The sequence below is a fragment of the Culex quinquefasciatus genome, chromosome 1 (genome assembly GCF_015732765.1).
Source record: "Culex quinquefasciatus strain JHB chromosome 1, VPISU_Cqui_1.0_pri_paternal, whole genome shotgun sequence".
Lineage (NCBI taxonomy): Eukaryota > Metazoa > Arthropoda > Insecta > Diptera > Culicidae > Culex > Culex quinquefasciatus.
This window is the reverse complement of record NC_051861.1, coordinates 16,601,925-16,613,883: the sequence shown is the minus strand read 5'-3', so window position 1 is coordinate 16,613,883 and position 11,959 is coordinate 16,601,925. Positions and strand designations below refer to the sequence as shown.

The following is an 11,959-nucleotide window of genomic DNA, read 5'->3' as shown; positions in this document are numbered from 1 at the left end:
GTTGTGGCAATATGGGTATCAAAATTCATGGTTTTTTATACTGAACATAATAATGGCCATTTCGACAGTAGTGACCACAACCTGGAGTGGCCGGTGCCCTCAAAGAAGGTTCCCCCGGGGCCTGGGGGGACATTTACAGAAACATACGAGTTGTGGCAATATGGGTATCAAAATTCATGGTTTTTTATACTGAACATAATAATGGCCATTTCGACAGTAGTGGCCACAACCTGGAGTGGCCGGTGCCCTCAAAGAAGGTCCCCGGGGCCTGGGGGACATTTACAGAAACATACGAGTTGTGGCAATATGGGTATCAAAATTCATGGTTTTGATACTGAACATAATAATGGCCATTTCGACAGTAGTGGCCACAACCTGGAGTGGCCGGTGCCCTCAAAGAAGGTTCCCCGGGGCCTGGGGGACATTTACAGAAACATACGAGTTGTGGCAATATGGGTATCAAAATTCATGGTTTTGATACTGAACATAATAATGGCCATTTCGACAGTAGTGGCCACAACCTGGAGTGGCCGGTGCCCTCAAAGAAGGTTCCTCCGGGGCCTGGGGGGACATTTACAGAAACATACGAGTTTTGGCAATATGGGTATCAAAATTCATGGTTTTTGATACTGAACATAATAATGGCCATTTTGACAGTAGTGGCCACAACCTGGAGTGGCCGGTGCCCTCAAAGAAGGTTCCCCGGGGCCTGGGGGACATTTACAGAAACATACGAGTTGTGGCAATATGAGTATCAAAATTCATGGTTTTTATACTGAACATAATAATGGCCATTTCGACAGTAGTGGCCACAACCTGGAGTGGCCGGTGCCCTCAAAGAAGGTTCCCCGGGGCCTGGGGGACATTTACAGAAACATACGAGTTGTGGCAATATGGGTATCAAAATTCATGGTTTTGATACTGAACATAATAATGGCCATTTCGACAGTAGTGGCCACAACCTGGAGTGGCCGGTGCCCTCAAAGAAGGTTCCCCGGGGCCTGGGGGACATTTACAGAAACATACGAGTTGTGGCAATATGGGTATCAAAATTCATGGTTTTTGATACTGAACATAATAATGGCCATTTCGACAGTAGTGGCCACAACCTGGAGTGGCCGGTGCCCTCAAAGAAGGTTCCTCCGGGGCCTGGGGGGACATTTACAGAAACATACGAGTTTTGGCAATATGGGTATCAAAATTCATGGTTTTTGATACTGAACATAATAATGGCCATTTTGACAGTAGTGGCCACAACCTGGAGTGGCCGGTGCCCTCAAAGAAGGTTCCCCGGGGCCTGGGGGACATTTACAGAAACATACGAGTTGTGGCAATATGGGTATCAAAATTCATGGTTTTTGATACTGAACATAATAATGGCCATTTCGACAGTAGTGGCCACAACCTGGAGTGGCCGGTGCCCTCAAAGAAGGTTCCTCCGGGGCCTGGGGGGACATTTACAGAAACATACGAGTTTTGGCAATATGGGTATCAAAATTCATGGTTTTTGATACTGAACATAATAATGGCCATTTTGACAGTAGTGGCCACAACCTGGAGTGGCCGGTGCCCTCAAAGAAGGTTCCCCCGGGGCCTGGGGGGACATTTACAGAAACATACGAGTTGTGGCAATATGGGTATCAAAATTCATGGTTTTTGATACTGAACATAATAATGGCCATTTCGACAGTAGTGGCCACAACCTGGAGTGGCCGGTGCCCTCAAAGAAGGTTCCCCCGGGGCCTGGGGGACATTTACAGAAACATACGAGTTGTGGCAATATGGGTATCAAAATTCATGGTTTTTGATACTGAACATAATGGCCATTTCGACAGTAGTGGCCACAACCTGGAGTGGCCGGTGCCCTTAAAGCAGGTTCCCCCGGGGCCCGGAGGACTTTTTACAGAACCATACGAGTTGTGGCATATTGGTATCAAAATTCATGGTTTTTGATACTGTACATGAAAATTGACATTCCGACAGTAGTGGCCACAACCTTGAGTGACCGGTGATCTCAAAGCAGGTTTCCCCGGGGCCCGGAGGGTCTTTAACAGAACCATACGAGTTGTGGCAATATGGATATCAAAATTCATGGTTTTGATACTGAACATGAAAATTGACATTTCGACCGTAGTGGCCACAACCTGGAGTTGCCGGTGCCCTCATAGAAGGTTCACCTTGGGAGAACATTTATGACAATTTTGCCGACAAATCTATGAAACAAAATAAAATAATCTTATTTCAGATTTCACTAGCAATCCAAAAACACATTCAAATTGTTTGGTCCTATGTCTTTCGGTTATGTCTCTGACATACCATCTTGAACTTTTTTTATACAAAAACAATGAAATATTAAACCACAACTCCAATCAATGTTTGTAAATTGCACTATCCAAGGCCAAGGATTGATAGTACGCTCCCAAATTGTTTGTTTATTCCATGCACACCGCACCAGTCAATTTGTTTTTCGGGGACTTTAATCACCGCGGATGATCTTCCCACTGTACGACAGGTCTGCGCACTTTTATGACACATCTACGGAAAGAGACGGAGAGCACTACAAGCACTACTCACTTTGACCCATTGGGGGTTTCTTTATCAGCAGCCCTCTCGTGATACGCACTTGCGAGAGGTTTATAAAAGCCCGACTACGTCGTCGAGGACCCACTTAGTTACGGTTCGACTATGGACCGGGAATGGTCCTCGCGACGTTCAGCTTTAACGTGACAAGAGTTTGAAAACTGTGAAAAGATGTTCTTAACGCCCACCATCCTGCTATGGACGGTTGTGGTAGGACTGGTGGCATTCCGGTGCTACCGGTACCTGTATGGACGGCCACCCAACTTCCCCAAGGGACCTCCCAGACTACCCCTGCTGGGCGGTTACGGAGTCATGCTGATGATCAACTACAAGCACCTGCACAAGGCCGCGGCCTGGCTCAGTAGCTTCTACAAGACCAACATTGTCGGACTACACCTCGGAGAGTACGAAACGGTCCTGGTGAACGACTTCGACACCGTGAAGGAAGTGCTGAACCGCGTAGAGTTCGACAATCGGCCGGATCTCTTCCTGGCCAGGATGCGCGAAAAGAACTTCCAGCGGCGAGGCATCTTCTTCACCGACGGCCCGGACTGGAAGGAGCAACGGTGGTTCATCTTGCGCTACCTCCGAGATTACGGATTCGGTCGCCGGTTCGACGAACTGGAAGCGGAAACCAGCTCCGAGATCGGGAACCTGATCGAGATGATCCGGTACGGGGCCAAGTACGACCACGAACGGGAATTTATCGATCGGGATGGGTTTGTCAAGTGCCCGAATGTTCTTTTTGGATGCTTTGCGAACGCATTTCTGCACGTGCTGTCCGGAGAGCGGATGGACCGCGCGGAAGCTGCACCCTTGTTCGAGTAAGTTGAGTGCATTTCTACTAGTAGTGATATCAGTTATGCCATGGTGGAGTGCTTATGTGACGGACGGATCAGGTCGAGGAACTCAGATCGAGGTCGATAGTGATGAAAGTGAAGATCCTCAGTAAGGTTGTAGTATTGACAGACTCAATGATAGAATGATGTTTACTAAACGGACTAGATTACGTTCAACCTCAGTGAATGACTAACTAACTCAAGTCTAATTTATGCACCAGAACCGGCAAGCACGCAATGGTGTTCCAGCGGCTTGGCGATGACTACGGCACCGTGCTGAGCCTGATCCCGTGGCTCCGACATCTGTTCCCAAACGGTACCCACTACAACCAAATCCGGAAGGCCAGCATGGGCGTCAACGCGTTCATCGAGACCGTCATCCAGAAAAATCTGGCCAGCTACGAGGAAGGCCACGCGCGGTGCTTCCTGGATCTGTACTTCCAGGAGATGAAGAAGACCGAGCCCAAGGAGAATGGCTTTGGGTTTCAGTGTAAGTAAAGTTATGTTTGTTAAGATTTGAAGAATTCACCAAAATATTCCCTTCACAGATGATCAACTGGTCCTGGGCGTGGTGGACTTTTTCTTCCCGGCCATTTCCGGAGCAACGACCCAGATGGCAATGCTGTTCGAGCGTCTCCTGCTCAACCCGGAAGTGCTCGCCAAGATGCAAGCGGAAATCGACGACGTCGTAGGTCACGGCCGACTACCATCGCTCGATGACCGTATCAACCTGCCGTACACGGAAGCGACTCTTCGCGAAGCCATGCGAATCGACACACTCGTTCCGTCCGGAATCGCCCACGTGGCCCAGCAGGACACGACCCTCCGAGGGTATGACATCCCGAAGGGAACGATACTGATGCTGGGACTCGACGCCATGCACAATCAGCGGGACGTTTGGGGCGATCCGGACGTGTTCCGACCGGAACGCTTCCTGGACTTGAAAGGACGACTCGTGCTGGCCAAGGATGTGTCCGTACCGTTTGGAGCCGGGAAGCGACTCTGTGCCGGGGAGACGTTCGCTCGGAATACGTTGTTCTTGGTTCTGGCAGGTCTCGTCCAGAACTTCAACCTGCGACTGCGACCTACGGACAAGAAACCCGATCTGGGGGCAAGGTCGACGGGAGTCATCATCTCGCCGGCAGATTTTTGGGTGAAATTCGAACCACGATGAGATGATTATGAGAAGTTAATTTAGTTTTAGGGATCACTGTCGATAATGATGAATTAATTATAAGTACTTATTACACTAGACGTAAAACTTTGTTGATAAAACACGAACAAATAAACTCATAATGCAATGGTTAGGTGTAGACCATGATGTGACCGAGGCAATGATAAATATTCACGAAAGAACCAATCCATAAGAAACCTTGCGTGTCACGCTCAACCATTATATATAAAGCTAAATGATGGCGTTGAGCACCTTTAGAGTGTTCAACCAGACCAGTAATCGATCAGGTGTAAGGATGATCGCAACAATTTTACTATGCTCGCTAGTAATCTGCTTGGTAACTTTCCGATGCTACCGGTACCTGTTCGATCGACCACCCAACTTCCCCAAAGGTCCTCCCAGACTACCCCTCCTAGGAGGTTACGGGATCATGCTGATGATCAACTACAAGCATCTGCACAAGGCCGCTACCCGGTTGAGTGAGTTCTACAAATCCAACCTGATCGGACTGCACGTCGGCAGCTACCCAACGGTCCTGGTGAACGATTTTGACACCGTGAAGGAGGTACTGAACCGAAGGGAGTTTGACGGCCGGCCGGACATGTATATGGTCCGAATACGCGAAAAGAACTTCCAGCGGAGGGGGATCTTCTTCATAGACGGACCGGATTGGAAGGAGCAGCGACGGTTTATGCTGCGATATCTGCGAGATTTTGGGTTTGGTAGGAGGTTGGAGCAGCTGGAAGTGGAAACGGAAGCCGAGATACGGACGTTGATCGACATAATCCGGGACGGGTCGAGGTACGAGCATGAACGGGGCTTTTGCGGTCCGGATGGGTTTGTCAAGTGTCCGGAGGTATTTTTTGGATGCTTTGCCAACGTGCTGCTCTACGTGATAGCTGGAGAGCGAATTGAGCGCGCAAACGCTGAATCACTATTTGAGTAAGTGTTTGTAGACCCTTGATTGAAAGCGAGTAAACAGCTAGAGTATTCTACAGTCTGGGAAGGCACTCGATGACGTTTCTGCGATGCGGAGATGACTACGGAACGATACTGAGTCTGATACCGTGGATCCGATACCTGTTTCCGAACGCTACTAATTATAACAACATTCGCAAGTCTAATCGGGGCGTTAACGCGTTCATTGCTACTGTTGTCCGGAAGTTTCTGGACAGTCACGATGAAGGTCGGGTACGATGCTTCCTGGATCTGTATTTTCAGGAGATGAAGAAGACTGCGCCCAAGGAAGAAGGAATTGGTTTCCAGTGTAGGTTACAGGTGACTTGTTGGGGATAAGTACATTGGCAGGATTTCCTCTCTTTCTTTCAGATGATCAGCTGATCATCGCACTAGCCGATTTCTTCCTACCAACCATTGCAGCATCAGCATCGCAAGGGTCGTTGCTGCTGCAACGCTTGCTACTCAATCTGGAGGTTCTAACCAAAATGCAGAAGGAGATCGACGAAGTTGTTGGTCGCGATCGACTACCAACCCTCGATGATCGCGTCTACCTGCCGTACACGGAGGCAACCCTGCGTGAAGCCATGCGTATCGACACGCTGGTCCCGTCCGGAATCGGCCACATGGCCCTTCAGGACACAACCCTCCAAGGGTACGACATCCCGAAAGGAACTATTCTGATGCTCGGTCTCGACGCGATCCACAATCAACGGGACATCTGGGGCGATCCGGAAGTGTTCCGACCGGAACGATTCCTGGACTCGCAAGGACGCCTCTCACTAGCTAAAGATGTGTCCGTGCCGTTTGGAGCCGGGAAGCGGCTCTGTGCCGGGAGACCTTCGCCCGGAACACCATGTTCCTGGTGGTGACAGCCCTCGTGCAGAACTTTAGTTTGAAGCAGCGGCCATTCGATAAGAAGCCTGACCTTGGAACGCGACAAACGGGGGTCATCATTACGCCGGAAGATTTTTGGGTAAAATTTGAGCCGCGATGACCACTGCAAGTTTCAACTGTCCCAAATACTTGTTGAAAGCCCTTGAAGAGATATCACTGACCACGCCTCCCAAGCAATACTGTTAAAAAGTTTGCAAATTACGTGCTCTGCAAAACAGGGTCGTTAAAGTTTACGACCCATCTGAAGCAAGTCGACGAATAGCTTAGCCGAATCTTTCACCATCACCAACAACAAATTATATAGATGCTAGTCTGTCCGGTTTCAAACGCCAAAATAAATGAGATCGAAAAAAAATCCATTGTAAAAATATCGTAACTCGTTCTAACTGCGAATCATCACTGATTGACCTAGGTCAACCTCTAGCGGATCTCGATGTTACCACGCTTCCAACTTATTTATTCAACGCACAGTACACCTGTTTGTTTTCGAGGATTTAGTCGCTGATATCCCCGGTGAGATAAGTGCGTTTTACAATCCCCCTCCATTTTAATTGGGAAGAGTGCAAGAAAAACAAAACAAGATTCAACCCACTAAGCCGGTTCCATTATCAGCGCGCCAGATGACGAACAGACGGACATTTATAAAAGCTCGACCTTGACGTCCAGCACCCACTACTGGTGAACGACTTTGACACCGTGACGGAAGAGATGAACCGTGTTGACTTCGACGACCGGCCGGACTTGTTCATGGCACGGATTCGTGAGAAGAACTTTGAACGGCGTGGGATCCTGTTCACCGACGGACCCGTGCGGAAACTGCCCAACTGTTTAGAGTCGGTAAAGACGCCTTTCAGCGGCTCGGCGATGACTACGGTACCGTGCTAAGCGTGATCCCGTGGATCCGACATCTGCTTCCGAACGCTACCTGCTACAACCACATCCGGAAGGCTAGTTTGGAGATGAATGCGTTCATTGATTCCATCGTTAAGAAGCACCTGGACAGTCACGATGACGGTCTCGTGACAGATGAGATGATCCTCGCCTTGGTGGACTTTTTCTTCCCGGCCACTTTCGGTGCAACGACTCAATTGAGCTTTATGACGTTTCGCGTACACACACTAGCGCACCATTTGATTTTGCTGGCCGGACAAAATTTAATCTCAATCTTTTTCGTGTATGTACACGCAATACATGCGCACGTAGATAACTCTATTAGCCCTTGTTTACCCAAAATTGGGTAGAGTGTAGGGTGATGCACAGCCCTGTTGTTTGACAGCTAGCTTGATTTTTTCTTGCGACCGAGCGATTTCCGGTTAGGACGGGCAGTAGGCTAGGAGATCATTCCCAATAAGTTTTCGGAGAATAAACACGCGTTTTACAGTCCACGAAATTTGATTGCGTTTTTGACCCGCGAAAGATCCGAATAACAGCCCTACTGTTGGAACGCCTACTCCTCAACCCACAAGTCCTAGCCAAGATGCAAGGGAAATCGGCGACGGAACCCTAGACGATAGCATAAAACTGTCGTTCGCCGAGGCAACCCTACGCGAAAGTCTACGGATCGACACGCTGGTCCCGTCCGGAATGTCCCACGTAGTCCTACACGACACTACCCTCCGAGGGTACGACATTCCGAAAGGAACCCTGCTGATGTTGGGCCTCACCGACATTCACAACCAGCGGGACGTTTGGGGTGATCCGGAGTTATTCCGAATACCATGTTTTTGATCTTGGGGCTCGATCGACGGGGGTCATCATCTCACCGGCGGATTACTGGATTAAGTTTGAACCACGATAAACCGAATGAATCTGTCGCAAATAAAAGTTTAATCAATATACTCCACCGTCAGACCAAATTGCATCTCATTTGTATAATGCTAATAGCGCCATCAATCACAAAACACGCTCCCAATTGGGTTGTAATGCTGCCGATCGACAATATAAACGAGTTGCTGTGTACTTTGTATCAAATCGTTTATCAACACGCGCCACTCCTTCCACACATGTGCCGCAATTTGAGAACTCTCCTAACACAGAGCTACAATACAGTTATGACCAATTAGAACCCCGAGCGGCAAACAACGTTGACCGTAGTGAGTTCACCTCGAGCGCGACCGACGACCTATCTCAGGTTTGCACAGCAATACGACGTTCTTGAGAAATATTGTCTAATAGCTAAGTAAACACTTACCGAGAGCAGGACGATATGATATCAAGGGTTGAAGCGTATTTCATAAGAATAACTCCTGACGGGGTTCGCCTCAGTTATCGCTGACGAACGTGTAACGGAAGGTTCATCAAAGCCATGCTCGTAACGTCTACCACTCTCCTCTGGATGGTCACTGCCGGTCTGGCGGCGTATTATTGCTATCGATTTCTCTTTGGACGTCCACAGAACTTCCCGAAGGGACCTCCCAGACTGCCCCTGCTAGGAGGTTACGGAATCATGCTGATGATCAACTACAAGCACCTCCACAAAGCTGCCGCTTGGCTGAGTAACTTCTACAATACAAAGCTAGTCGGAATACACTTGGCCAGCTACCCGTCAATTCTCGTGAATGATTACGACACCGTCAAGGAGGTGCTGACCCGGGTGGAGTTCGACGGACGACCGGATTTGTTTCTGGGTCGATTGCGCGAAAAAACCTTCGAACGGCGGGGAATCCTCCTGACCGATGGACCGGATTGGAAGGAGCAGCGATGGTTTATGCTACGATATCTGCGGGATTTTGGGTTTGGTAGGAGGTTTGCCGAACTGGAAGTGGAAACAGACTGCGAGATTCGGACGTTGATCGAGATGGTTCGGTATGGGGCAAAGTACGAGCACGAGGGGGAATTTATCGCGCCGGATGGTTCCGTCAAGTGTCCGCATGTGCTGTTTGGATGCTTCGCCAACACGTTTCTCTACGTGTTGTCTGGGGAGCGGATTGATCGAGCTGAGGCGGCACCATTGTTTGAGTAAGTTCTACCAGATTTCGTTGAATTCGCGGAAACAAATTTCTAAAGGGGTGCTTACCTTTGAACGCCTCTGCTGATAGTCACAAGAACCTGTAAATAAAAAGAAAATTTTGATTACTAAGCGATATTTTGTCTGCAAACAGGGTCGGAAAGCACGCACTGGCGTTCCTACGTCACGGCGACGACTACGGAACTGTCTTAAGCTTGATCCCGTGGATCCGACATCTGTTCCCGCATGCTTCCAACTACACCCGGCTGCGGAACGCCAGCATGGGCCTGAACGCGTTCATCGAGTCCGTTGTCCGGAAGCACTTGGACAGTTACGAGGAAAGTCACGTACGATGCTTTCTTGATTTGTACTTCCAGGAGATGAAGAAGGTTGAGCCCAAGAAGGAAGGTTTCGGCTTTCAGGGTAAGTTCTCAATAAGAGTAATGGCCCAGCTACAATCACTTAGCTTAGAATAGTAAGTTGTGTTTAAAGGATAAGTAATTGCTTAGAAAAAGTCGACAAAACAACTTTATAATGTGGCACTCTTAAACCTTGAGGTTTCGTTAATGAATCCACAGGCGTGTATCGTTCTTTTTGCGACAAGATTCCGCCTCCCGGGTCACCTAAGTGTGAAGGTATGGTACGGAGAGAGGGCACCGAATACCTATATTTACACTTAGAATTTTTGCGTCCGCCTTGGGATTCGAACCGGCGACCTCTGGATTGTGAGTCCAGGGCGCGGTCCGATAGGGGGGATGGCGTCGCTATTTTTAGACCACGTTTTCCACTTTTTCTCATCGAAACCGACTACTTTATCGACTTAATTTTGCTGGTCGAGATAGGACGCCGACTATTTTTAGACGATGACTCAGCACTTTTCCACTTTCGCACCTCAAAAAACCAGGTGGCAGCACGATGTAACGCCACGTCCCTATTGATCCACACAGGCTACGTTGCTATGCAGTTGTTTGTTTACCTTTGATATGGAAACGTCAACTACCTCAATCTACGGTAGATTTTGAAATATTCCAAACCATACGTCAAGCCACTAATTTGCTTACTTTTCTATTGCACACTCAAAATCAGAAGTACCCCTCAAAAAGGATTCTGCCTACCAAGGTAAGGGGGGTAATTCTAACCCTTTTTCAAGTTTACCGATGGTAACCACCGGCACTACCAACATGTTTGTTTACATTTGGGACTTAGGCATGCGTACACGATTACACGAGAACGACAAAATGAAAGAAATAATCCAGTCGTATTAAAAGTAAAAACTTTTAAATCTATTGGTAGTGAGATTTTCCAAAACTGTAGCAGTAAAAGTTTTCGTTTTTAAAACAAGAAAAAAACTTTGAGTGAAGCAAATTTTCAGCACTTTTTAGTTCAAAAGTAAGTTACTTTTGTCATTACAGTAATATTTTTTTGTATACTTACAATTTTCTAAGCTAAGTGATTGTAACAAGAACTAGAAACCAAGATCTAAACGATATCTTCCCCACCCGAAACAGTTGATCAGCTAATCGTCGCTCTGGCAGACTTCTTCGTCGCAGCCATTGCCGGTGTATCGATCCAGTTGTCTTTGCTCTTCCAACGTTTACTCCTCAACCCGATCGTCCTATCCAAAATGCAAGCAGAAATCGACAACGTCGTAGGTCACGGTCGGCTACCAACCCTCGATGACCGTATCAACCTGCCGTACACAGAGGCAACCCTGCGCGAAGCCATGCGTATCGACACGCTGGTCCCGTCCGGATTCGCCCACATGGCTCAGCAGGATACGACCCTTCGAGGGTACGACGTTCCAAAAGGAACTATCCTAATGCTCGGCCTCGACGCGATCCACAACCAGTGGGACATCTGGGGAGATCCGGAGGTGTTTCGACCGGGACGGTTTCTAGATTCACACGGGCGAATGTCTTTGGCCAAGGACGTATCCGTTCCGTTTGGAGCCGGGAAGCGACTCTGCGCTGGCGAGACCTTTTCGCGCAATACTATGTTTTTGGTTGTGGCTGCACTCGTTCAGAACTTCAACCTGCGACAGCCGGGCTCGGACAAGAAACCCGATCTTGGGGCACGATCGACTGGAGTGGCCATCTCACCTGCCGATTTTTGGTTGAAGTTTGAGCCACGATGAGATTGAATTTAAAACTAAAATTAAACTACAGGTTGACTGTTGATTTATGATCAATCCTTTGCCACTGATGACAACGATATTATACTATATAGCTCTAATTTCATCAAATTATCAATGTCGTTTTAATTTATTTAATAATCGCACCAGTTTGCTAAGTATGTCTTTGATGAGTGTACATTATGGCAGATCATTACGGGCACGCAAGATACTGTTTTCAATATTCGTTTCCCAGAAGTTTGACTGAACAATAACTGGTAAACAAGGAACAATTTAAGCTGATTCCAGATTTTAAGCAAACATGGCGTTACGAATGGTACATGCCCGGAATTTCAAAATCGCGCAGTAGTACCAACATTACAAAAAAAAGTGTACCATGGCATGACTGTCATAATTTTTCTAATGTTGGTACCACTGCGTGATTTTGACATTTC

At 48.0% G+C, this 11,959-nt stretch overlaps 5 protein-coding genes across 6 annotated transcripts in view; 4 read left to right on the top strand and 1 right to left on the bottom strand.

Annotated features, from left to right (window-relative positions):
* LOC119768737 overlaps nucleotides 1-11,509 on the bottom strand; it is a 70,293-nt gene extending 58,784 nt beyond the window's left edge. The window contains exons 1-2 of one of the 2 annotated variants that reach the window (XM_038259643.1): nucleotides 11,494-11,509; nucleotides 9,464-9,495 (exon numbers count right to left, since the gene is read on the bottom strand). The gene's annotated coding sequence lies outside the window, so the exon portion shown is untranslated. Of the gene's footprint in view, nucleotides 1-9,463; nucleotides 9,496-9,565; nucleotides 9,693-11,493 lie in introns of those variants that run through there. The other variant, XM_038259633.1, reaches the window with a different exon arrangement.
* LOC6051149 (probable cytochrome P450 304a1) lies at nucleotides 2,521-4,745 on the top strand. The gene is made up of 3 exons (XM_001867597.2): nucleotides 2,521-3,404; nucleotides 3,641-3,909; nucleotides 3,968-4,745. The coding sequence occupies exons 1-3, from the start codon at nucleotides 2,752-2,754 to the stop codon at nucleotides 4,591-4,593; spliced, it is 1,548 nt and encodes a 515-aa protein (XP_001867632.1). The 5' UTR covers nucleotides 2,521-2,751; the 3' UTR covers nucleotides 4,594-4,745.
* On the top strand, nucleotides 4,893-6,815 carry LOC6051150 (probable cytochrome P450 304a1). Its single transcript, XM_038259656.1, is given in 4 exon segments — nucleotides 4,893-5,535; nucleotides 5,592-5,860; nucleotides 5,923-6,384; nucleotides 6,387-6,815. Coding segments are annotated over 4 exon segments (1,404 nt in total). The 5' UTR covers nucleotides 4,893-5,023; the 3' UTR covers nucleotides 6,548-6,815.
* On the top strand, nucleotides 7,156-8,175 carry LOC119765893 (probable cytochrome P450 304a1). The gene is made up of 3 exons (XM_038250089.1): nucleotides 7,156-7,254; nucleotides 7,302-7,521; nucleotides 7,865-8,175. The coding sequence occupies exons 1-3, from the start codon at nucleotides 7,156-7,158 to the stop codon at nucleotides 8,173-8,175; spliced, it is 630 nt and encodes a 209-aa protein (XP_038106017.1).
* On the top strand, nucleotides 8,652-11,569 carry LOC6051151 (probable cytochrome P450 304a1). The gene is made up of 3 exons (XM_001867599.2): nucleotides 8,652-9,405; nucleotides 9,549-9,817; nucleotides 10,903-11,569. Exons 1-3 carry the CDS (start codon nucleotides 8,753-8,755, stop codon nucleotides 11,526-11,528), a joined length of 1,548 nt encoding a protein of 515 aa, XP_001867634.2. The 5' UTR covers nucleotides 8,652-8,752; the 3' UTR covers nucleotides 11,529-11,569.
* The last annotated feature ends 390 nt before the right edge of the window (nucleotides 11,570-11,959 follow it).